Source organism: Cyprinus carpio, chromosome B17 (genome assembly GCF_018340385.1).
Source record: "Cyprinus carpio isolate SPL01 chromosome B17, ASM1834038v1, whole genome shotgun sequence".
NCBI classification, from domain to species: Eukaryota; Metazoa; Chordata; class Actinopteri; order Cypriniformes; family Cyprinidae; genus Cyprinus; species Cyprinus carpio.
The window spans coordinates 15,008,618-15,034,003 of NC_056613.1; the positions used below are offsets into that span (position 1 = coordinate 15,008,618).

At 38.5% G+C, this 25,386-nt stretch overlaps 1 protein-coding gene across 2 annotated transcripts in view; it reads right to left on the bottom strand.

The window, feature by feature from the left end:
• Positions 1-3,534: 3,534 nt before the first annotated feature.
• Positions 3,535-25,386, bottom strand: part of sptbn5 (spectrin, beta, non-erythrocytic 5) — a 33,497-nt gene continuing 11,645 nt past the window's right edge. For both annotated transcript variants that reach the window (XM_042742454.1, XM_042742455.1), the window contains 55 exons: positions 25,160-25,290; positions 24,830-25,081; positions 24,354-24,641; positions 24,041-24,284; positions 23,757-23,896; positions 23,538-23,637; positions 23,226-23,396; positions 22,960-23,124; positions 22,527-22,753; positions 22,171-22,357; positions 21,837-22,037; positions 21,639-21,752; positions 21,399-21,556; positions 21,168-21,300; positions 18,769-18,914; positions 18,476-18,590; positions 18,275-18,385; positions 17,024-17,203; positions 16,718-16,921; positions 16,463-16,612; positions 16,174-16,278; positions 15,884-16,075; positions 15,646-15,798; positions 15,331-15,522; positions 15,118-15,213; positions 14,875-14,993; positions 14,659-14,773; positions 14,358-14,471; positions 13,940-14,061; positions 13,653-13,815; positions 13,228-13,416; positions 13,062-13,139; positions 12,750-12,922; positions 11,996-12,086; positions 11,727-11,873; positions 11,487-11,624; positions 11,015-11,271; positions 10,433-10,619; positions 10,051-10,263; positions 9,772-9,968; positions 9,223-9,427; positions 8,793-8,969; positions 8,523-8,678; positions 8,197-8,414; positions 7,908-8,097; positions 7,403-7,579; positions 7,187-7,294; positions 6,286-7,017; positions 6,149-6,214; positions 5,937-6,020; positions 5,613-5,704; positions 5,402-5,515; positions 4,639-4,742; positions 4,436-4,543; positions 3,535-4,170 (listed from right to left, as the gene is read on the bottom strand). In XM_042742454.1, the coding sequence (XP_042598388.1) occupies positions 4,025-4,170; positions 4,436-4,543; positions 4,639-4,742; positions 5,402-5,515; positions 5,613-5,704; positions 5,937-6,020; positions 6,149-6,214; positions 6,286-7,017; positions 7,187-7,294; positions 7,403-7,579; positions 7,908-8,097; positions 8,197-8,414; positions 8,523-8,678; positions 8,793-8,969; positions 9,223-9,427; positions 9,772-9,968; positions 10,051-10,263; positions 10,433-10,619; positions 11,015-11,271; positions 11,487-11,624; positions 11,727-11,873; positions 11,996-12,086; positions 12,750-12,922; positions 13,062-13,139; positions 13,228-13,416; positions 13,653-13,815; positions 13,940-14,061; positions 14,358-14,471; positions 14,659-14,773; positions 14,875-14,993; positions 15,118-15,213; positions 15,331-15,522; positions 15,646-15,798; positions 15,884-16,075; positions 16,174-16,278; positions 16,463-16,612; positions 16,718-16,921; positions 17,024-17,203; positions 18,275-18,385; positions 18,476-18,590; positions 18,769-18,914; positions 21,168-21,300; positions 21,399-21,556; positions 21,639-21,752; positions 21,837-22,037; positions 22,171-22,357; positions 22,527-22,753; positions 22,960-23,124; positions 23,226-23,396; positions 23,538-23,637; positions 23,757-23,896; positions 24,041-24,284; positions 24,354-24,641; positions 24,830-25,081; positions 25,160-25,290 (9,135 nt within the window). In that variant the 3' untranslated portion in view covers positions 3,535-4,024. The remainder of the gene's footprint in view (positions 4,171-4,435; positions 4,544-4,638; positions 4,743-5,401; positions 5,516-5,612; positions 5,705-5,936; positions 6,021-6,148; positions 6,215-6,285; positions 7,018-7,186; positions 7,295-7,402; positions 7,580-7,907; positions 8,098-8,196; positions 8,415-8,522; positions 8,679-8,792; positions 8,970-9,222; positions 9,428-9,771; positions 9,969-10,050; positions 10,264-10,432; positions 10,620-11,014; positions 11,272-11,486; positions 11,625-11,726; positions 11,874-11,995; positions 12,087-12,749; positions 12,923-13,061; positions 13,140-13,227; positions 13,417-13,652; positions 13,816-13,939; positions 14,062-14,357; positions 14,472-14,658; positions 14,774-14,874; positions 14,994-15,117; positions 15,214-15,330; positions 15,523-15,645; positions 15,799-15,883; positions 16,076-16,173; positions 16,279-16,462; positions 16,613-16,717; positions 16,922-17,023; positions 17,204-18,274; positions 18,386-18,475; positions 18,591-18,768; positions 18,915-21,167; positions 21,301-21,398; positions 21,557-21,638; positions 21,753-21,836; positions 22,038-22,170; positions 22,358-22,526; positions 22,754-22,959; positions 23,125-23,225; positions 23,397-23,537; positions 23,638-23,756; positions 23,897-24,040; positions 24,285-24,353; positions 24,642-24,829; positions 25,082-25,159; positions 25,291-25,386) is intronic.

The window sequence follows — 25,386 nt, forward strand, 5'->3', positions numbered from 1 at the left end:
TTTCTTAAAAGTGTCAAGTCCGTAGCAACTTGTAGCAATAAAGGCTACTTAGGCGCACGTTTATACAGCTAAACGATTCTGAACATAAACGATAGTGTGACGTTCATCCATATAGTAAGACGCTATTAAGCATCTTTATTTCTAGCGTGTTAATAATCATGCTACTAAGCACACCATGAACAATATCATATCAACAATTACAAGAGAGGCAGTTGATAAGAACAACGATATAATACGATAGCCTACACTTTTTTACTATTAATAATAATAATAATAATAATAATAATAATAATAATAATAATAGGCTAATAATAACGCAAGTAGATGATCTTTTATTTCTGGGTACGTTTATAGATGCTTAATTTAAGGTGATAAACCAGACGCATGCATTTTTATTGCTTTAGCTATTTAAAATGCAGACAATAACCATAGGCTAAATATAGAAGGTCTGTTAGTATGATCAGAAATGTCCGCATACAAACTTCTCGCATAAATGGATGGAGAGTATCTGTTATACGAATTTAGAGAAAACAAAAAGCTCCCAACACGAAATAAGGACTTTATATACCAGAACAGCACTAGTTAAGGCACTTAATATTTTTAAGAAATAGATCTACATTGCAAGATTGTTTTAAAATAAATATTAATAAATAAAATCAGTCTTATTAAGGACGCAAGAATAACGGCATCTATTAGTTGTTTTATATTTACGGTTGAAGTTTCTCTAGTAATGGAAGGGCTGATATGTGTGTATTTGTGCTGGGGACGTTGCAGGGGGGTTGACTGAACAACAGACACACGCATTCACATGTGCAAACAAATCGTACACACAGACACACGCAAACAAACAAACAAGCGTACTGGATAACCACAAGGTAGAATTTTAATAATAAACTCAGGCCTATAAACCTATAGTTTCATATAAACATTCAAATCAATCAAATAAACTGATTTCACCAAAATCAGCCTATCACAGAAACATAAAAAATAATAAAATCATTTTATATTTTTTTTTATAATTACTAAAAAAATCTCAAACTGTTATTATTATTTATGCTGTGTTTGTTTTGCATTATTAAATAACCCTTTATTTTCTATACTCTAGAAGTGGCCAAATGCATTAACCCACACCAATATGCGATAGCCTGTAGCCTATACGATATTATTTCATTTCAAAATGTAACATTTAGTCAGATATTTTATGGCGAACATACCTAAGGATTACTGGTCGTCATTAACTGTTTGTTGCATAGGATAATATTTGTTGCACTGCACACATTTTTATTGCAACCATACATTAAATTTGATATCCAACAAAAACATAAAGCTCTGGCACAAGTTGCACAGTCGACTATAATCATTGCAAATGTGACATCAGTGACTGCATATATTTCAGACCATTTGTATCAACGCACATCCCACATGTTGCTTTTAATGTACTTTGATAAAGCTATTGACCCTTCCAAGCCGAAGAGAAAATAACCATTTGAGCGGGTGAGGCTGTGACTCGATCATATAAGTTGTTTTTATAAATGACACGTTTGTAGCCCACCTTCGGCAAACAATAATGTCTCTTCGTCACTGTCTGACTGCGACTAAAGTGCACCATATAGGCGCAAAAATCTAACTGATTAGAAATAGGTATGCATATAATGCTCAAGTTTTCAAGCTTTCCTCATTTGATTAAAGTTGTCCATGCATTTTCTTTTAAGTAAGTGCATTTTGCCCATTTTTACTATTGATAGCTAGGCTATATTGTTTTATAGCCCATATCATAATGAGCTTTAGCAGCACTGCAAAGTTTATTTTGGTTTGCGACGGGCCCTTAACAACATGTACAAGCCTGAGTAATATTATCACCCGGTTAATTGCATAGATATGGCACATTATTGTATGTGATGCAGTCTATTGTGTTTGATAAATTGTAATAAATAGCCTATTAATCGGATTTTAGTTTGATCATAGTATGTCAAAACTATGGCCACATCTTGTGCTAACGAATATTAAAGTAAACTAACATGAAAGCATAACCTACTGGGGCTATGCCTGCAACAATAGGCTAGGCTAAAGTAAAATGTTGATGGTTCTGTGAGTATGAAGACAGTGTTTGATATTTTCTGAAATGTTTAATGCAATTATTTCCAAAAAAAAAATGTCCATTAATATATTTATTTAGACTATAACACCATCTCCATCTTTTATAGCAGTAGCCTATACGGTTGTGTTTATAATAGTAGGTTAATAAAGTTTTGCACAGTTATGTGGGCTCTTCCTAAAATGACTGAAATGTTCATGAGCACGTCGCTTAAATAAACACAGTTGTCACTTACCTTAACAAACATAGGCCTGTGTTGAAGTGAGAACTGAAACAGGGAGGTAATCCTGCACAAAGTCAAACCCTTCTTCTGGAGCTTGTCTTTATTAGAGTGCCCTCTAGCTGCGAGGAAAAAATACAGCACATATTCTCTTTTGCGCTTCTTGGCTGAACTCGCTATTTTTTCCCCATTATAACAAAATATACTTTTTTGGGATTTCTAACAGGCTACTAAATAATTTAACAAATTCACAGGGTCGAAATGACACAACTCATGCAAAAATGTATCTCATAGATCCAGCTAGAGAATGACTTAAAGGAAAAATGATTCTTCTCATTGTAAAGACAAATAAATAGGTAAACAGATACATTTAAGCAAAAGTCTACTTTTAGGCCTAATTTCCTCTTCAATCCTGTCTTAACTCAAATCTTTTTCAAAACAAAACTAGTAAATTGCAGTGCTACTATAATCTATTTCTGTGATCGAGATATAATTTTGCTGTGTGTTGCTAAAACAATATAAATATATAAATAAAAACAATGCGAGATGTATTTATTCATAATATGATTGTGTTCTTGCCAAAGACGACCACAAAATTAAGGTCAAACATTAAGTTTTCACTAACAAAAAAAGAAAATCGTGAAATGAATCGTGCATAATCATTATCATTCTGTTTATGCATTATTGTTATACGACGCATGTATCATAACTAAAATAATAGCTAATGCTAGACTAATAATAAGTTTTATGTAACAAAAAAAAATAGTTCGAAGTTATATCCGGTAATAGTCGTGATAATTATGTTATTTATTTATATATTTTTTGCCTTTTACTGTTTATACAATTAAAAATTGAATTGTCCTTAAAATGGTCAAATGTTTATAAACTCGAACACGGGTGCTTTTTGTGTGATAGATACTCTCGAGGACGGAGAACAATCGTTTTTCATAGTCTGTAGCGCCATCATGTGGTAGGTAACTAACAGCATAATTGAGTTATTACGAAGAAAGTCTTAGGACAGTCAAATTACTTATGTATATGATCTGATTGAATATACGTTGCAGTATGCAAAAGTGGGACCAAAAGTTTTTGATAAATTAATGATGAAGTTTTTTTAGATAATGTAATAATTGTAAGCCTGTGAATACAGTAAGCACTGCTTGACCTTGCTTTTTGTTCTTATTAATTTTATAACAAAGACACATACAGCAATTACTGATGACAGTAATATTTGATTGTTTACTTAGGTTTAAATGGCAATAATCATGAAACCTTTTGTTCCATTTTACCCACTTTTCAACCCACCCTACACCGCATACATCTTCATCAGCACTAGAATCTTTAAATATAATACAATCAGAAGCAAGCACATTATTATTATTCATATAACAAAAATATATATTCATTTATGAAAAAAAAAAAACCCTGATCTGATGGATTTCAGTTTTTAACATTTGCATTTTAACATTATTTGTGAAGCATTTATTTAGTGTATATCTTGGAATTCTATACACACAAACAATTATTTACGAGGAATCATTGCACATCTGTAATCACAAAAAAAGTTATTGATTCTACCAAATATGGATTCTATCAAATAATAACAATAATGTATCATATTAGATTCAAATATAAATAGCCTTTAAAAGAAGTAAATTTTCAACTACTGCCACATCAAGGCAGAGAAGGTCAATCTGTTATGTAAAAAATCATTTTTTGAAAAATTTCATAAAGGTGCTCCTGTTTTTGGACTTGTCCTTGGCTCCATTCTCAGCCTGGTTTTGTGGTGGAGGAGGTGGGGTGAATGGTGGGGGTTGGTTCCTCTGTAGACTTCTTAAACTTTGGGTCACACTTACTGAAGAGAAAACATTTTTTTTTTTATTGTTATTATGATTCAGACAAACCAGTGACCATCTGATAAGAGATAAATAAACCTTTATCCATCACCATAACATTAAAAAAACACATTTTCATTTTGATTGACCACCTTGTTGCATTTAAAAAAAAGTCATTTATGATCACAGTCCAAGCCTTGATACTAGAGACCAATTACCCTTCAGTAATTAGTTTTTACAGCCACACTTTGAGATGCATGACTCATAGCAGGTATGGGATCTCACCTGAGTCTTGGCTCTCTCCTCCTTCAGGATAGCGGTGTTTGTTGTAATAAGTGTGGGGAGGTTTAGGTGGTGGCTCTCTCTCTGTCTCACAGCTCTCTGTGGAGTCTTCTGTTAATACAAATCCACAGTAAGTGTTAAGCAGAAGCACACACATTGGCACACATAAACGCACAGAAGTACTCAGGCTCTGTTTGTTCTCTCACCCTTTTCCTGGTTCGACTTTGTGGTGGAATCTTGTGTGTCAGATGTGTCGGCTGGCACAGACTTACACTGCTCTGTGCTTTCTCTACTTGCTTCTGTGTTAATTCTGTGTGGGGACAAACATGACAATCATATGAGCATGTGAGAAAACCTAGTTGTCCAATAATCTGATTTATTCAGGAACTGATGATATGTAAATGGGTCAAAGACAAAAAAACATGATAAAGAAACAAAGAATTATTTAAGTGAAAAACCAAGAAGTCAATAAAAGTTTCAAGCTATTGAAAGTGAATTTATTTTCCATACACTTTTAAGAATATGTGAGTGTGCACATTAATAAAAATGAATACTTTACATACACTAATATACTAAAAGTGACAGTTAACATATTTGAAGTGTTACAAAAGATTTGTATTTCAAATCAAAGAATCCAGAAAATAAATGTTTGTTGAGCATCAAATCAGACAATGTTTTCAGAAGGATCATGTGACACTGAAGACTGGATTATACATTACTGTATTATGGATTATAGACATACTGTAATTATTAAAATTGTAATGATATTTCACAATATGTACATTCTTCTGTAATTATGATCAAATAAATTGCCACCAAGCTGGTAAGCATAAGAGGCATCTTTCATAAACATTAAAAAATCTTACGGATTGCACACTTTTGAATGCTAGTATGTGTATGTATATATATATATTTGTTATTCATCATTATTGTAGTTGTCAATCATTACTGTTGTTTATATAATTTTACCCAGGACTTTCTGAGAACACCATTGAATTTGTGCAGCTCTGAAGCTCCTTCAACCACTTTTGCTGTTCTTCTTGAGAAGAGGCGGCAAACAGATAGTGACTGCCATCACTCAACCTAAACCAGAGAGTCAGACAGATTATAGATTTGTTTTCATCTGACACGTGAGCAGATGATCCTTTCACAATGGCAGGTGGTGTGAATCATAACTCACATGATTTTGAATGTGTTTTCCTTTCTCCTGTAGTACGGATTGTCTTTACAGACTGCTTCAGCCAATGTGATCGGTGGCCAGCGTGTACAGTTCTGTATTAAATGACAGGGATTTAAGAGAAAAATAATCGGAGTCCACAAAGTTGACCACAAAAACATCTCCTTGAATTGATATAATTATTGTCATCATGTGGTGGACTCACAGATGCAGGGTTGTCTTGCCTGTCTGGATATATAGTTAATTAATAATAAACATAGCTCTCACTGAGTCCCTCTTTCACTAGCCAAGTGTGTGTGAGACCATGTTGTGTGTGTAGACTCATACCTCACTGGCAGCATCTTGGTCTTTAAACAGATTGAGTGTCTCCTCTTCCAGTAGTGCATAGACTGTTTCCCAGTGATCCAAGCCCTGATCCAAACCAACAGATCAATGTTACACCATTAAGTGCTCTTACAGAAACAAAACCACACTATAAACAAAGAAGTGGAGAAAGCTTTTTAATCAATATCGCCATTGGTGTTGGTTGGAAAGCTTACTTTATTTCCTCCTTGCTTCAGTTTAATCTCCAAGGTACCCTCCATTTTGGCACGTCCTGCTCTGATCTAGAAAAGTACACAAATTATAGACCAAAAAAAGGTGGAATCTAAAAAGAAAAGCACTTAAAAGCATTTACCTTGGTGGCAACAGTCGTCTCTACTGGAGATTCAGAAGAAATGGATGTTTGTACTTCTGGCTCTGAAAGGGAAGATGGAGGAGATGACTGAGGTTTTTCTGCTGGGGTGGATGAAAGAAGGCTTTTATCCTCTGAGGTTTGGTTGTCCACCATTTCTTCATCTTTGGAGGGTGGTTCAGGGGGTTTTGATGTAGGAGGACCCAACATCTCTTTATCAGGGGTTGATGGTTTCAGATGCCTAGGAGTGATCTTTGGTTTAGTAATGACATTGACGGAGGGTTCGGTCTGTTTCGGAGTATCGACCTCATCTTTAGATGTGGTATGGTCAGTCTTGGGGGCATTGTGTAAATAATGTGGTTCGTATACAGCACTGGAAATTTCTGAGGCTGATTCTGGGCTGTCTAGAACAGAGGTGGATGGTTCGTCGGGGGCAGTTACGGTATCACTGACGCTGCTGCTGTTTCTCCTGAGGCCTGATGCCACTCTTGACACCACAGAGGATTCATTTTTAATGCTGCTGCTTCTCGGCGGGATGGCAGACCTGGCTGTAGGGACTCGGGAGGGTGTGGATGAGTTATCGCTCTTGCCATCGCTGTTGCTTAGGACAGGACTGGTCAGCGAGGGACGTTGGGGCAAAGCTGGTTGCTCAGATGGCTTTCGCTTTAGGAGAGTTACACGAACGGGCTTGTCTCTACTGCCACCGCTCTGAATTTCTTTGATTTTCTTTTCCCTCTGGGACACCAAAGAAAGAGCAGAGAAATTACAAAAAAGTGAATCATAACTGATAAATGTGGATGTTTCTATCCATTGTCCTGTTTTTGAAACACTTTTGCAAGAAGTGATGCAAATATGCAGTTAAAAATCGAGATTAATGCTAGTATGAGTTATTTTATACTTTTACCTGTATTCTTTTGGCTTGAAGGGCATTAAATCTCTCACTCTGAGCTTGAATCATGGCCTCCAGATCCTCCTGCTTCTTCATCAACTCCAGAACATCTGAAACGGAGTCCTGTCCACAAATCCAGTACAGTTAGATTTGATGAAGCTGTTTTTGAAGCTAAAGGGAGTCTTATGCTGCCTATATATATGTAAACATTTTTTTCCAAAATTTTCCCACCCCATAGTCCTCTGCTTTGAGTGCGCTCTCATAGCTGTTGAGCCAGTGCTCGGCCTGCTCCAGCTCTCTCTGCAGCTGCTGCAGTTCAAGGTCTTCCTGATATTGAGCTCTCCTTTCGGCCCAGGCTTCCAGCACTCGCACTTCCAGGTCCTGGAGCTCAGCTAGACGGTCCTCCAGCTGTACACACATATAATGATTTCACATACTTTTTACAGGCTTATGTTCCTCTGCTTTGACAAACATAATGCTCTTATAAGTAAGTTCACAATGAACACTGTACATGTGAATCAGGTTTTGTTGTTAACTAAACGTTGCTTGCTTTGATCTACCTTAAGAAAAGGTAAATTTTTTTAAGTTTTTAAAAAGCATCTCAGACTTTTAATTTAAACTCTGAACCCCCTGAAATGTGCACATGGACTGGCGAAACTTGCATCAACTTGTCCTGACTGAAAATCAGGGCAAAAGTTGTGTATTATATTCCAGCCTTTGGGTGTGACTGTCATACCTCGTGACTCATGAAGTTCCCCTCTTCCATCAGACGTCTCCCTTCGTTTTTAACCATTTCTGATTTGTCTAATTGCCTGTCAATCTGTGTGTGGTACTCTTCGTGTCTTTTAATGAGCTGCTCCAGGTCTTTAACCTCACCTCCAACCCCCTCCCCTGTCACTAGAGACAGTGTCTCCTTAAGCCAGCCCCTAAGACACAATCAACAACATCAATGTAAACAGCAGAACAACACATGAAAAACAACGAGAGAGAGAGAGAGAGAGAAAGAGAAAGAAAACATTTCATACATCAGCTCTCTCCATTCAGTCAGATATCTCTGAACAGCCTCTGCCTGTTGAAGTCTTTGTCTGCGCTGGTTGGCCTTTTCCAGCAGGCTCCTCCAGATCTCCTCCACCTCCTGCAGCCTCTCGCTCAAACTGTCCCTCACTTGAGGACACTTGCGGACTAGAGCTCTGCCTTCCTCTTTTCGACGAGACACGTCTTCTTCTATCACTGCAAGGTCTCTCTGATGAAACAGATGGTTGTACTATTTAAAAAATCCACCTGTGGTAGTTTAAATCTTTTCAATTGAACATTAGGCTGATAGCAACAAGTGCATATGAATATTGGGTACCTCCAAGCCTTCATGTTGGCGGATGAGAGCTTGGACACTGAGCAGGTCATATTCCTGCTCCTCAGAGTTCAGAGCCACCTCTTTCTCATTCATCCAGCTCCTAAGCTCATCCAAGTCATGGTCAAACTGGTGAACCTCTTGAGCGGAACGCAGGTTCTGTCAAAACATTTCCTTTTAACTTCAAGAAATGGCTTAATTTGCAGTATCACTCAAATAGAAACAGTGAGTTGCCTTAGAAGAGTCACTGTTGTTGTATAATTTTAATATTACCTCTGCTCTTGCTTTCATAGCCTTGTTTAAATCCTCCCAAAGCTTGAGTAGATCCCTCTCTTTCTGCTGTGCCTCAGATGACTGCACCGTCTGCTTCAGCTTTTGGACTGTACTCAGCTTATTTTGGCCCAGAGTGCCGACCTCTTCTGCAAAATCCTCAAACTTCTTCTGCAGTGCCTAACAAGAGCACAAGTTGATTTAAAAACAATTTTGATGATTAAAATAGTTCTTACAGCTAAGAAGGTGGTAAACTCTGACAAATGCTAAGTTACTATGATAGAGTTACAGTATATGAATGCAGTATGACTTCTAATCCAAAGTCATTTACAATTAAGATATGGAAAAAACAGATAAAGGCAAATACATCAAGAATATATTAATCATAAAACTGTATAGTGTTTCCAATCTCTAATTTTTGAGCCAATCTTACCTCCACCCCTTCTAGATCTTGACCAAAGTCATCAGACTCTGCTGTGGTTTTGCGAGAAAGTAGCCAGTTCTGTAGATCTTTGGCTTCTCTCTCAAATACATAGAGATTGTACTGATTCTCCAACTCTGTGCGACGCTGAGCAGACAGTTGCAGAAGTGTCTCAAACCCACCATGCATATCTTCAAGGCTCTTACTCACTAAATGACTGCAAAGACACATTATAAAGAAATTAATACTTTTATTCAACAAGGACGGAATAAATTGATCAGAAGTGACAGTAGACATTTTTAATGTTATAAAAGTTTTCTACTTAAAACAGATGCAGTTTATTAGAACCTTCTATTAACCAAAGGATCCTAAAAAAACAGTATCACTGTTTCCACCAACATATTAGACAGTGCAACTGTTTTCAACATTGATAATACTGAGAGAAGTTTCTTGATTACCAAATCAGCAAATCTGCTGACATCACTGATAGCAAAGCTATTACAAAAATCTGCAATTAGCTCAATTAATCAATGCTATCATGACCCAATAATGACCCTGCACCTGTTGGGATGTTGGGTCTTTTCTAGATCAGTGCCAGTTTTCAGGAGTGCCTCTATTTTTCCAAGCTGGCTTTCCAACTCCAGGTCAACTGTGTCTAGTTTCCTGAGGAAAGCTTCAGTGGCCTCCTCACTCTTTCCATAGTCCTTGGACTCTAATACAGGCCTCTGCTCCTCCATCCATTGCTCCAGTTGGGAAACCTGGGTCATTATGAAGAGACATCAGACATCAGATATAATAATATGTATATGAATCACATTACAGTGTGAACGGGTAACACACCTCTGAGAGAAAGCTCTGGATTTTCAGTGCTTGTTGAAGGAGGCGATCTTTATTCGCTGACTCTTTCTTCAAAGTGTCAAAGTTCTTCTTTAACTCTGCAACTTTTTCACTGATCTCACGTGATGCAAAGTGTCGTCCTCGCACCAGGTTCTGTCCTGCCTCCTGCACAGCCATTATTAGAGGGGTTCGGCTCTCAATTTCCTGCATCATAATCTATAAGAAAAGATACCAGCTTATCAGAAATGGCTCTTTGTGCTTGCTGACGAGTCTTGTAACAAAACAAAACATCAGTTTATTAAAGCAGAGCAGAATAAAAATCAACCAGGGTTTTGAAGCACCAGTTTAAACATGCATACGGTAAGTATTCCTGGACCAGACTAACCAGATGTTTTTTGACTATGGCTTGTATACTCTGCAGGGATGTGCCCCAGTCTTTTGTGGCTGTGGCCTGCAGCTTGTCCTGAATCCACAGCAGCTCATCCTCTAAGTCCCTGTAGAACTGGAACTGCAGCTGCCATGACTCCAGAGTTTCCCTGCGGGCCTGAAGCGGCTCAGCCAGCCCATTATACCTGAGATAAATTATTAAATGTCAGTGTTTTCCACTCAGTCTGTCAATCAGATGGGGAAAAAACCATAATACCACATGCAATGGGATTGCATGTATTATGACACAGCAATTATGTGGTGTTTTAGATCATTTGACTGACATTTCAAAGCTCATGAATAGTGGCCACATTAATGTTTAATCTTGTAACGCCAGTATTGCTCACTTGTAAATAGCTCTTATCAAATAATCCATGTACATAAGAGCTTATCAAATCATTTACTTTCTTCATTATCAGTTTTCGTGCCCACAGGATTTGGACTATGGACTTCTACCACATTTAAACGTCATTCAAATCCATGTGAAGGACTCACTAAACTTCCTACAGTAGAATGAAATTGGGGCTGAACAAAAACGTACCTGTTGACAACCTCCCAAACCCTCTGCTGTATATTTTCTGCAAGGAAGTTGCCTTGAGAGCTGAAGTTTTTGGCTGTGTCCACCAGCCCCTGGACTTTCTCCATGTGTGCATCTACCATTTCCTCCAGACCCTGCAGGGCCTTAAGCAGCCTGTTAACTGAGGCCAGGTCATTACCGTAGTCCTTATTCGCCACTTCTATCTCTACTGTCCCAAGCCACTCCTCGATGTCATCCAAAGAGCGCTGGAACTGCAACGCCTAGAGGAAAACCACATTATCCAAGATGATATTTCAGACCAGCATTAGTAAATTAGCTTTGTCTGAAAGTCATGAAGATATGTTGGTGTATCTATTATTCATCATCAGGGAACAATGTGTAAGCAGCACCTCTACATAATATCACGCAGATTCAGGAAAAAATCATTTTCAGTGTGCATACTTATGCCTTGAGCTGGAGTTTTAGCACGCTGTACCTGATATGCTTGCAGTAGACGTAACTTCTTTTCCTTGCAGTTGCTTAAAAGCTGGTCCCAGCTGTCATCAACGTCCTTTATTCGTGGTTTTATCTTGCCTTTAGCAGGATGACTAGAAGCTAGCATATCATCACCCTCCTGAGGAAACAATTCATGTTTTAGCTGTTGATGCTCCTGAATTACACGCATACAAAAAGATGAAGAGATATTCAGACATTCTTTAAGAGCCCAATGCCGTACTTTTATGAGTGTCTGCACTCTGTTGCGGTTGGCCAGTATCTCTGCCTCAAAGCTCTGGTGTTTTAGTAGCTTAGCCTGCAGGTTAATAGGATCTCTCCAGCTCTCATCAACAGCCACAGAGTTCTTCTCATTCAACCATGAAGAAACCTTTACAAATGAGAAACTGACTTTGTAAAAGAGGTACTGATGTGTAAAATCAAACTACGCATGATAGGTGAATGTCATCTCTTTATTTTCCACATTCAGCAGGAGCTGTTTACTTAACACACCTCATAGCTTCCTCCCAGGAATTTCTGCAGCTGTAGAGATTCTTCCAATGCTTTTCGTCTGGTTTTGCTCATTTCCAGTACTTTGTCCTTCCTTTAAGAAAGGAATTTTACTTGAACAGTACATTTAATATTTCTGATCTATAGACCTTTGTGAAAAAGAAGTGTGCTTAATTGTATTGAATGTGCGCTTGAAGTGTACTTCAAATTTTAAAAGTGCATTTGTACTTGCAGATAATATATTGATGAACTAAAAGGCCATTTTGTAATAATATGATAAATAAAAGTTGCACTTCGTGATAATGTCAAATTAAAGGTTTTACTTTAAAGTATATTGTAAACAATTATGTTTTAAAAATCTTTTGTCATGTTTTAAAGAAGTACACTTATTTTGATGTTGCCTTAGGCATATGTAACGTACTTGATATTTTAACTGTACTCTGTTATTTAATATTATATTTCAAGTTATTTATTTTAAATGTACTAAATCGAAGCTTCATCATTGAAAATGTGTAATTACAAATATATATAAATACATGATATACAATAGAAATGATGTTAAAGTATATTTTAGTTCACCATAAATGCTTGTCAGCACACTTGTCAGTACACTTCAACAATATTTCAGACATCAGAAGTAATTATGAAATCACATATAAAGATATATATATATGTAATTTTTATGATATGTTATTTATATGATATGTTATTTTGTGATATGTCCTACTTAAGAGGGTTTTCTTGGCTTACTGCATACCTGAGCAGAATAGCTTTAATCTTCTTCTTGATGTTGTCAGAGTCATAGTGCTGTGCCTGTATGAGCTGCTGAGCGTATCTGTCCACCTCTGCCACCTGCCCCATCTGAGCTTCTAGAGAGTTCTCAAACAGAGCGTGCTTCCTCTGAAGAGCCTCCACTTCTGACACTGAACCCTGCAGTGACAGTATGAAACACCTTTCAGCATCCATTTTCAAAGTTACAGAGAAGAAAACAACCAAGGGCATTTTGTTTTCTTATGAGGTGAAATGTTACTCTGCCTTTTAAATGAGGTCAAAGAAATTGATCTCTTACCCCAAGATCTTCATTGATCAAGAAAGCCTCCCTGTTACTCATCCAGCTCTCAGTCTGGTCAGCATAGCCCAGGAATATCTGCAACCAATCGATATCTCATTATGCTTCACACAACACCTCACAAAATAAACAGAACCTCAATGAAGCAAAAACAATGAAAAGTCACCTGGAGCTTCAGAGCTTGATCCAGAGTTTTCTTTCGGTCCTCCCAAGCTTGAGCAAGCTTTGTTTTGGCGTCCTCCAGCTTGCGTAGGGCTTCTTTAATCTCTGCTGAATCGCTGTGTCCGGACTTCACAAGATTTTGTCCAAAACTCTTAACCGAATCTATACGTTCACTGCGAGCATCAATCTCAGCCTGCAATCATTAATTAAACATTGATATAACACATGTCTGGTATCATATAACATTATTGTACGTCATCATATGTAAAACATTATAAATTACTGTATAATTCACTGTAAATCACTGTATTCTAAGTCACTGTAAATGAATTCATTTTAGCATTGTATTTTGTGACAGAAGAAGAAAAGAACATACAAAACAACAACAAAACAGCTGAATGATTTAATAATGTATATATATTTCAATACCTTCCAGTTCTGGTGCTCTAGTATGAAACTCTCAGCTTCAGTCTTATTCTTAGGCAGGCCTTTCTTCGTCATCTCAGCACTTTGCTTCAGGGTCCAGTCCAACAGGAGGCGCTGGTTGGCTTTAAACAGCTGAAGCTGATGAGACTCTTGCAATCGTTCCTTCCTATCAAAGACAAAATATATTTCTTTTATTTTCTCATTTCATGTATATTTTAAATACATTTCACCATGTTACACTGTTTAATTAACACAATAAATTAAGAATATAGCAACTAATGGTTGCATACCTTCGTTTGATTTCCTTGTCTAGCTTCACTAAGGCAATGTTGACCTCTTCCTGCTTCTTATTAAGTTTGTCAGCCAGATCACAGTGTCTCCTTAACCGACCTTTAGTCTCTTTCTCCAGGGCCTGGTTTTACAAATTAAAGCAATTATGTTCTTTGTAACCCTGCTTGTAAGCAGACTATCTTTAGTGAGTTTCACAAACCCTCACTCTACAGCATATAATGCACCATGAATGGTTTATTTAAAGGCTTTTGTATGTACAGCAGTTACTAAACTGAAAGGTGCTGAGAGTTTTTCTAAAAAGCCTTTAACCACAAAGCAAGCACACACAATAGATACTGTATAGGACGTGCTACCCACAGTGCACTGATTAATATGGATGAATGTGTTCTTTGTATAACAGCTGTCCAGTCTACTCACAGTGCCTCTCTCTTGGATGACTCTGGCCTCCCTCTCCATCTCCTCATGCCTGCGAATAAGGTTTTCCACACTTTCCACATCCACTCCACAGCCCTGTCCCTGGAGCAACAGCATCTGTGACCGAAATTTTTTATTAAATATTTAATTAAGCATATGTCATTAGGAATATATTTATAATATTGTTGTATTGAAAATGTATGTGTAAAATAAATTTCAATTTTCTCTCATATTATGTTCAAAGCCAAAGTTGGGTTCAGATTCAAAGACATGTAATCTGATCGCTATAAAATCTTTCTCTCACCTTCTCTCCAGCTCTGTCCCGGACTTCTTCTAGCTCTCGAATCAAGGCGTGGATCTCTAGCGCTGCCTCCAGCTTCCGCTTATAGCTGCTCAGGTTGCCATGAAAATTACTCCATCTGTTGGGAAGGTGACAAGAAGGTCAAAGCAAACAACAATATGCTAGATATAACAGAGGATGAGTGTATTTTCCTAAAGAACAGTTGAAAGGAGGATGTACCGTTCATTGAGCTGCTGCCTACGCTTTTTCACAGTTGCCAGCTCATCACTGTTCTGTCTCTCTAGCCGGGATGCCAGAGTGTTGATTGTCTTGATGTGAGCATCATCAACAGTCACATCCTACGGGGTGAAAGAATGTTAATGCACCAAGCAATATGCTGTATACTGCTGTTACATAACACAAAACCTACAGTATGTAGTTAAATCAATATGTAGGTTCATATTTTCCGAACACCAGACTTACTCCAGAACCTGAGCCTCTGAATTCACTGAGCTTCTTTAGCAGCTGCTGACCATGTTCATAATCCTCCCCAACATCACCAACATTTATCATCACTTCCTACACAAAAAAAAGAAACCTAGGTCAGTGAAACCAAGCATTAATTCAGGATATACCAGTACTTTATATCAAGGCATGTTTTCAGCATTTTGTTATGGAATGGCCTCATATATTTACCTTTTGTCTAATCCAAACTTCAACCTGTTCCACTTTCTGCAGGAACTCAAGAAAATCACGGTTATCCTCAAGAAGTTTTCCACGGGCTGCAACCGCTTGCTTCAGATCCTCCCAATGAGAGATCAGCGCAGAGACGTTCTGCTTTATCTCCTTCGATTTTGGGTGACGCAAGCTCACCAGCTCATTTCCAGCCTTGATAAGTATGTGACAAACTATGTTAAATACATTTATACTGACAAAAAGAAGAACAAATAAATATAGGATTATCTCTAGCTGACTACTGAGTCAACTTGTGACTTGGGTACAGCGACTTACCTGTTGGACAGATTCAATGATATTTCCATGGGCCAGAATCTCTGCTTCAAACGCCTGATGCTTCTGCAATATCTTCATTTTAGTCTGAAGATCGCTCATGTCTATTTTGGAGTCTTGTGTTTTATTCATTCGGTCTGTGATCCATTCCTCTTGCTAAAATACAAATAAACATCACAAACCAACCAATTAATTTGTTTGTTTCTCTTTGCTTAAGGGGCGGAAATTACAAGTACTGTACCTCTGACACATCTCGGTTGAAAATGCAGAGAAGCTTTGAGATCTCAAGATCCTCTCTGCGTTTATCCGACAGATCTTTGATGTGTCCCCTTCTGTCCTGGAGAGCTTTCAGTTTGTTCTTAATGTTGCTGCTTTTTTCTCGGTTCAAACCTTCTGTCCTTAAGCGTTCTGCTGACTCCTGAAGAGCCACCATCTAAATGACATGATAAGATATTCATTCATCTATACTTAGTCTAATAATGTCATGTGTTTGATGCTTCAGGCCATACTGTAGGCTGAAGAACAACCCACCTTGTCTTCCTGAGAATGAAGAAGTTTTTCAAAGGCTTCATGGCGTTTGATCAAAGTTTCTACATCATCCACTGTTGCTCCCAAATCACTGTTCTTCAGCTGGATCTGCAAAGAAACAGATGTTGCTAGCTTTAACAGTATAAATGTCTAACTACAAACTTGATTCTGAAATGCTTGTGAACTATGTAATACTATATGGATATTTATTTAAGCGCTAACCAGACCAGATATTTCTAACATGCTGAAATGTAAATCAAAGTAACTCCTGGTAGTTTATAGGAGCACTAACCTCTTGGGAGTTAGTGATCTTTTCCATGTACTCAGTGTCTCTATAAAAGACCTGCTCCAGATATGTGCTCTCCAGCCATTTCTGCTTGGACTGCCAGTTATCAGAAAGCTTCTCTTTCTCTTCTTGCAGAGCTTTCAGTTTCTCCTGGATCTGATGGCAACACAGGATGTTTAAACATGTATTTGTTATGTATTTAGAGTTTATATTTATGTCAATTTAGTTGTAGTTTAAATCGGACAAATTTGAGTTTCTCACTTCTTTAGCATTAGATGTGTCATGCTCTAGCAGGTCCTGACCCATGGATTCTGCCTGAGCATATGTCTCCTCACGTGCCACAATCTCAGCCCATAGCTGCTGGTGCTGAAACAACTGCAAATCGCAGGTGGCAACATCTCGGATGGATTCCTCTGCCTTCATCCCACTCAGCACCTGTGAGCACCAGAGGGAGTAGTCCTGTGCCTGGAGAACAAAGCAATATAAATGTATTAAAAATGAGTTTCAACCAAATTTTGGTTGAATCTTTAACATATACCAAAGTACTATGAACTGGGTGTATCGTACTGTGTTAAGGAACATGTAGCGGTCCTTAGCTGACCGCAGCTCCTCCTCCCTCTGCTCCATGTGCATTCGGAGGCTTTCCCAGCTCTCCACCACCTCCTGCTGCAGCTCCTGCAACCCCACTCTCAGCTCAGGAGAGCACATGTCCAGAATGGCGTCAGTTCCGTCCAACAGCTCCTGCAGCTATAAAAGAAATCAAAAAGTTTTAACGACCTGAGAACGAGTTTGTAAATTATTTATTTACATTTTTGCTGCAGTAATTGTTTCTTAAACCCTTTATTTATTAAGGTTATCTCTATTTTCTTATCTTAAAATAACTTATGTATGTTTTTAAGTTTTCTTATATTGATTATGCTTATGTATGATGTTGATTGTTTTGTAATCCTGCTGTGGGGGACTGATTAAGCATGTCTTATGTTTTGTATATTTGTGTGTACATGTTCTTTTCTTAATGTTGTTGTAATGTTTGTTTTTTGTGTTTTAGGACCCCCTTGAAAATGAGATGTTACATCTCAAGGGGCTATCCTTTAAATAAAATTAAAGTAATTATATATTATAATATATATTATATTATAAAATCCTTCCATTTCGACCAATCAGACGACAGGTTGGGTAACGGTTCAAAGGCAAGGCGCGAAAAGGAGCAGAGAGAAATAGGAGTGGGGACAAATATGGGAAAAAATTATCATTTTGTGCTGAAGAATTCGTCAATTATAGTATTTCGCTATTTTGGACAATGGAGAGATGTCACTGAGTCAGGTAAATCGTTAATTGTTTTCCAGCACTTAGCGCCACAGACAGGAATAGGCAAGATGAGAAAAATATCTATCAAACCCTTACAGACACAAACTGAACCAGCGAAATAAATAAAAATCCATCACTTACAAGCAGAAATCCGAGTGTGATGAGCTCAAAGAGACATAACCGAGCCATCACTTATTATTCATACCCTTGACATTGTTATTTAAGGAATTAAAAGAGACTGATACCAATTTTTAATCTGTTTAATCCTGTTTCTCAAAAACTATAGCCTATATAACGTTAGGGCTATATATATTTATATAACAATTTTAATGCAAAAATAAGTTTGTCGAAATGGTGGTGGATAATTATTTTAGTAAGAAACAATAACTTAATAATTTTTCCCCTTTGCACAAAAGCATCCATGCCACCCACTAGGTGTCAGTATACTGTAAGTTCAAATAGCCATTTCACCAGTGCAAGACACCTGTGATGAAGGCTCTCACATCATACCTGTTGCTCTGTTCCAGCCAGCTCATGTACAAGTGCTTCATGTTTCCGTAGCTGAGACAGTACTCCCCTCAGATCTTTGGCTATGTCATCAGGAATGCTTTTGTACCTCTCCTGGTACAAGATATTTCACGTGAGCACCAGGCAGATATGTTTATTGTATTATATAACAGCATAACTTAAAAGCACAGCTGGGGTGGATACCTTTATCTGTCTTAGTGCATCAGACAAGTCTTTGTAGAATTTGTGACATTCCTCAGATTTACGTAGCATTTCTTTACGATCTTTAGATAAATCCTGCAGCTCTTCCCATGATTCTCTGTCATAAATTAGACTTAATGTAAGTATGAACTGCAAATGATATCTGTAGACTGTAAAATTATGTCACTACACAGGTCTGATACATCACAAACAAAAATATTTTTATTTGACACAAATATGAGATTACTGTATTTATTAGTTTGTAATATTTTGTTTTCCCTATCACATGCCGTTACCTGAGTAGATTCTGTGTTTCTCGGATGAAGCGGCTCTCAGGATGATTACTTTTGATGAGTTTGTCAGCCAACTCTTCACAGGTGTGCATCCTCTCCAGTCCCACCTCCAGCTGCTTTAAGAATATCTCAAATCTCCCACACAGTTGCTGTCATGAAACAAGAGGTACTTAGACAGATCCAGATCACAGACAACATGCACATCTGATACAGGATTAACTTGATTAATCATATTGAAATTTGAAGAATTTTATGTGTTTAAAATAGGAAATTAATGTTTCAAGTATTAGATGCCAAGGAGCCCAAAATTTGATAATTTCTAGGGTCAAATAGTATTTTTCTAAATATGCTCCCTTTCCCCCTCTCATCTTTCCTCCGTAGTATCCTCCTCTCTTCCCTCACCTACAAATTCCTCATCTCTGGATGTGAATGCTGCAACTGATGCTTTATGCTTTACTTTAACCTCTTGTCTAGATGATATTTGTCCTCTCTCCTCCAGGCCAGCATGGGCTGCCCCTTCTAACCCCTAGCATCGGACCAAACTCTGGGCAGCAGAGAGAAAATGGTGCAAATCAAAAGGTCTGTCAGACCTATCAGACTTTGCTTTCATCTTTCTCTGCTGAAGTCCACACTGCCAAATCTTCACACTTCCACAACAAGATCAACAGCGCCCCCGACACACATCATCTCTTCAAAACATTTAATTCTCTCCTCTGTCCCCCTCCACCACCTCCCACCACTTCTATAACAGCCAACGATTTCACCACATTCTTCAGAGACAAAACCAGAACGATCAGTAGTTAATTCTCAGCCCAACACACACAGGACCTCAAACCAACCACATCCACCGCTAAAACTCCCATCTTCTACTTCTGTCCCCTCACTGAGGCAGAAGTATCAAAACTTCTCTCCAGCCACCCTACAACATGCCCTCTAGACCCAATCTCCTCACACCTCCTCCAAGCAATTTCTCCTACACTTTTACCAGCACTCACACACATTATCAACACATCTCTCCTCACAGGCACCTTCCCCATTGCATTCAAGCAGGCTCGGGTAACCCCACTGCTCAAAAAACCTACATTAAACATTTCACTTACATTTCACTTGTACAGACCTGTCTCTCTCCTTCCATTCATAGCAAAAACCCTCAAAAGAGTTGTTTCCAACCAGTTATCATTGTTTCAATGACAGAACAACAAACTGGACACTAACCAGTCAGGTTTCAAGAGTGGCCATTCAACTGAGACTGCGCTACTGTCAGTCACGGAAGCCCTGCGGATTGCAAAAGCTTATTCTCCTGGATCTTTCTGCTGCTTTTGACACTGTCAATCATCAGATCCTCCTGTCTGCCCCCTCATCACTGGGCATCACAGGGATTCCACTTTGCTGGTTTGAAGGGGAGGGGAGGGGAGGTTTCCAAAGCACATCAACTTGTCACTGGGGTTCCTCAGGGATCAGTTCTTGGACCCCTCCTCTTCTCCACATACACGACATCACTGGGTCCCATCATACAGGCACATGGCTTCTCTTACAATTGCTATACTGATGACACACAGCTCTATCTTTCATTTCAACCAGATGATCCAACGGTAGCAGCACAGATCTCAGGCTGCCTGGAAGACATCTCGGCATGGATGAAAGATTATCACCTACAGCTCAACCTGGCCTCAACCTTTCCCAGCCACTACAAATCTACAGCATGATTTCACCATCCAGCTAGGTTCTTCTACAATTTCCCCATCAACTTTGGTCAGAAATCTTGGTGTAACCTTTGATGAGCAGCTGACCTTCAAAGACCTCATTGCAAAGACTGCTCGATCTTGCAGGTTTGCATTGCAAAACATCAGAAAGATCAGGCCCTTTCTAACGGAGCATGCTGCACAACTTCTTGTCCAGGCCCTTGTCATTTCTAGGCTGGACTACTGCAATGCAATCTCTGACAATTTTCAAGCAACAGCTGATAACTCATCTCTTTCGAAGCTACTTGACTTCATCATAAAAAAAAATAAATAAAAAAAAACTGTCTTTCTCTTTATTTATTCCTTCTCTTTCTAGCTTGTACTTATTTGAACAATGACTAAAACTTGGTATTACAAGCACTTCCTGTGTCTGTTTGCCTCTTTAAGAAGAATCACTTTATGTATCCCCCAATTGTAATTTTGGATAAAAGCGTCTGCAAAATGACTAAATGTCAATGTTTTAAAATTGTGTTAAAAATATTGAATTATTGTCCTAGCTGTATTAAAACTATGACCACCATAGAGATTGCTGTTAAATTATTATTATTATTTTTTTTTTACCTCAACCCCGAATTAAAGTACAGTGCAAAGTAGTTTGAAGTTAAAAATACTGGACAATGAAAAGTCATTGGACAAGTCTGCAACAGATCAAAGTCTCACCAGTGCATTTTCATAATCACTCCCAAACTCATAAGAGGCAGCAATCTGTATCTGCTGAGCAATCCATTCCTCCAGTTCAGCAGACTCACGCTTAAATTCATGTAGATGTAAAGTCTCTCGCAGCCTCTGCTCTCTGTTGTAATTAGATATTTTTGTTTTAACACAGCAAACCAGCATGAGGGTGTTTGTATCTATTAATTGTGCTTTTTTATCAATTGATAGTTATTTTACCTGACTGTAGCTGAGTGCTGAACCTCATTTAGCTTAGATTTAATGTGGTTGTAGGGCTTGTTCAGCTCCTCTAAACCCCACACACGTACAGCCTGCTTAACGTTTGACTTGAGTTCATCTACTTGAGCAGCAAGTACCTCAATCTGCCCCTCCACTGCCTGAAAAAACAAACCAGTACGTGTTAAGGTTATGTGTTAAAACCTTAAGCCTTTGCATTAGTACAAGCCAAAGATTACTCACCTCGTGCTGCTTTATTAGACTCTGTGTAGCTAATTCAGTCTTGCCATAATCAGTGCTGACCAAAGCTGATGTTTCTGACAGAAGGGCTTCTAGCTCAGTGCAGTCAAGCAGAATCTGAACATCAGAACGAAAATGTTAAGAGTAATGGCTTGAATAATTACTTGACCAAAAAAACTGCAAACACTCCTACACTTTTACCTGCTCCCTTGTAACTGCCTTGTTAAGTTCGCCAGATCGTTTCTCACATAACTCCTCTAAATCCTCCCATTCTGCAATCAGTTGCTCACACCTCTGCTGCACCTCCTGACCATTCCACTGATTGGAACGGGCCATGGCTCGTCCTCTGTCCAGTACTCGCTGCAGGTACTGGCTGTGGCCATTTACCTCTGCCTGCAAATCCTGGAGGATTTTGAAAGATTTAACAGTTGTAATGAATACACCTTCACACTGGAACATTACAAGGAAATGTATAGTCATTTATTTAAAGTTATTAAAACAATTTTTGTATTCATACACTCAAATCTAATTGCACCTTGTGTTTCTGAAGCAGGCTAACTGCCCCTGCCAGAGATCTTTCATAGTTTGTAGTATCAGCTACAGGGTGATGCTCTGATATCCAGTTTAGTTCTAGGTCTACATCATGGTAAAAGCTATATAAAGCCACATCTGCCTCTAACTGGCTCCTGCGATGATCCAAAGGTTTCTGTAGAGACTTAAATCTGGCAATTAGAACAGAGGTAAAGGCATCTTAAAGTATGCAGATAAAACAACAGTTTTGTATTGATTGACCCTGCATATACTTATAATTGATCAGTAATTTATTAGCTATTGTTTCCCTAAAAACAGGAAATTCATGCAGGTAGGTTTTGATGAAAAATGAGTACTAACAGTTTCAGGTAAGTGTCAGTCTCCCTGAGAATGTGTTGAGAGTCAAAATGGTTGGTCGCTAGGTGTTTGGCACGGGTGACAATGGAGTCGATTTTTTCTGCAAGTTCTTGAGCCTCCTCCTCCAGCTGCTTGTGCTCCTTCAGGAGCTGTCTGCTTGAACGAAGGTCATGACCCCTGATTGCATTCTGTAACATTCTCTCAATTGCCTCAATCTTCAATTTTGCATCCTGAAAATATGCAGATACTTTAAAATATAAAAATGAGAGTGCACTTATTTTTTCTGTATAAACTGATTTAATTCAATGATACAAATTTACATAAGAACAGATTTAATAACTAGTCAAAGGAATTTATTCTGCTAATGTTTCAGTGATAAATCTAAAACTCTCCTTCATTCCTGTACTGTAGTAGTCAAAAGTAAGAGTTTAAGTACCTGAAGCAGCTCCATGAGTTGCTCCTGCTGGCCAGCCTGTCGTAGTTTGTCCCCTCTTTCTGCCATCTTCCTCTGGAGTTCAGTCCACCTTTTGCGTACCTCTCGAGTCTTTCTCTGTATGCCCTGGCTGTTGAAGTGATCCTCTGCTAACATCTCCTCTCCAGTCTAACCAAATAAAATCCAATAATCAGAATGGACCAAAATCATGGCAAAGTACTTATGTTGCTTGAGAAATAGTAAACAATACATCTTATGTGGTGCTGTACCTCAGTCAGTCTGTCCACACGGACTTGATTGGCCTGCATCTCTTTTTCTGCCGCCTCGTGTTTTTTGAGCTTGCGAAGGATGTTGGTTGGATCTCTGTATGATTCGTCCTCAGCAATCTCAAACTTCTCCTCTATCCACAGCAGCATCTCCTCTGCATCTCTTAAAAATTCCTATGCAAGGGAAAGTAAAGTATTTTAAAGCACTGTAGTTGTTTAGAAAATTTTCTTGTCTGATATATAGCCACTAACACATTTTAACTTCCATTATACACAAATTATGCTGTCACTTTCCAAAACAAACTGGAGGTCTACCTGGTACTTTTTTGAAGCAAATAAATCAAGCCTCCTTAATTTACAACTTTCTTTCAGGTTCTTGTATCGATCTTGAATGACCTTTGATCGCTGTTGAATTCTGGAAAGGGGTAAATGCCAGAGTGAACTAAAATAATATCACTAAGAGACAAACAATTATAATTATTTATTAATAATATTCATTATTATATGTAAAAATAAATAAAAGACTACACTCACTCTTTGGCGGCAAAGTTACGCTTACTGACGAGCTCCTGGCTCTTGTCTTGAAAGAGGTTAATGGATCGTTCTAGTGCCTCAAGCAAAGCCTCAAGCTCTTCTTGTCGGCCCAGTAAGCTGTGAACGCTGTCCACAGAGTCCTGTACAGAAATGATGCATTAAATATTTACAAATGTGTATCTCCTTCGACAAAATGTGCTTAGAGACATGAAATGAATTAATTTATTGAATACATTAGAATAATAAAAGAAATTAAATGTCACAGTATCATCTCTTTCAATTACCCCCAAGTCTCTGACTTTCAGTCTGGCTTCATGACCAGATATGGTGGCCTCTATGCGATCTGCTTCCATATTCAGCTTTTGAAACTCCAGTCCCTGCTCAAGCCGTCTGTTGCGACTAGACCACAGTTTGTCCAGCTGGCTCCACTCGTTATCCAACTTAGTGAGTGTCTGCTGAACATCTTTAGCTCCTTTCTCTCCAGACGCCACCTCCAGAGATTGACCCAGCTTCTCCATATCTTTCAATCTGAAATAATGTTACAGTCAATCATAGGCACTAAATACGAATTACAAGATAACACCAAACACAACTAACTTTGCTCTTTGAAGTTTAATCTCTTGCTTCAGATCAAGGTTCTCCTTTAGCAGGGCTTGAGCAGATGCTACATCAGATCCAGTGTCCTCTTCCAGAAGGTGCTCCTTTTTTGCTTCGGCCCATAACAACAGGTCTCTGGTCTCTTTCTGAAAGAATTGCAAGCGTCGGGCTTCCTCAAGCATCTGTTTTCTCTGAGTGGCTTGGGCTTTCAACTGCCGCAGCAGGTCTTCCAAAGCATGTACTTCTTCCATGATAGCAGCACTCTCTGCAGGGCTACAATCCTGTTTCCTGTAGCATAGCAATGTGATGTAAAGTTAACAGACATATTAATAAGGATTGATTTGGTTTCACCACTTTATATATAACATTGGACATTCTCCTCTAAGTTATTGTTGATGATGGTTACGAGCTGTGCCAAGGTTAGAAATAAGATGTGCCAAAAAATTGGTACTGCAATAATTTGTAGCAAAACCTACATCTTGGCCACACTTTTAAGGTATTCTATTTTCCTTTCCAGGGCTTCTATGTCCCTCTCAGCTTGGGCTTGTCTATGTTCCTCAGTCTGCAGGGCTGATGGTGAGCTGCCCACATCAGGTGTGTCAAGCTGGACTAGCCTATCCTGGAGCTGAGCCTGGACTTCCTGGCAAGTCTGCAGGAACGATTTCACATCAGCAGAGCTAAGCAGCTCATGAGCCATCTCATCCTTTAGTTTCTGAATGTGTTCCCATCTGGTCATACAAAGAAACACTTTAAGTATAAAATAGCATCTTTGGATGTCTGCACAATGCTGATTTTAGCCTTCATACCTGCGGGTTATGGTTCCAAGCCTAAGCTGAATCTCTTTTTTCTGACTGAGCTGTTTTTTCACAAGCTCCTCTCCAAACTTGGTAATGTCATCAAGCTGCTTTCTACCACTGGCTAGTTCGGTGAGAAAGTTCTGTGCACAACATTGAGAAAGAAGTTAATTTTTTTAAACCAAAATACCACCATGTTATCCAAAAACACAAGTAAATCTAATTGAGCTACTTCTCCA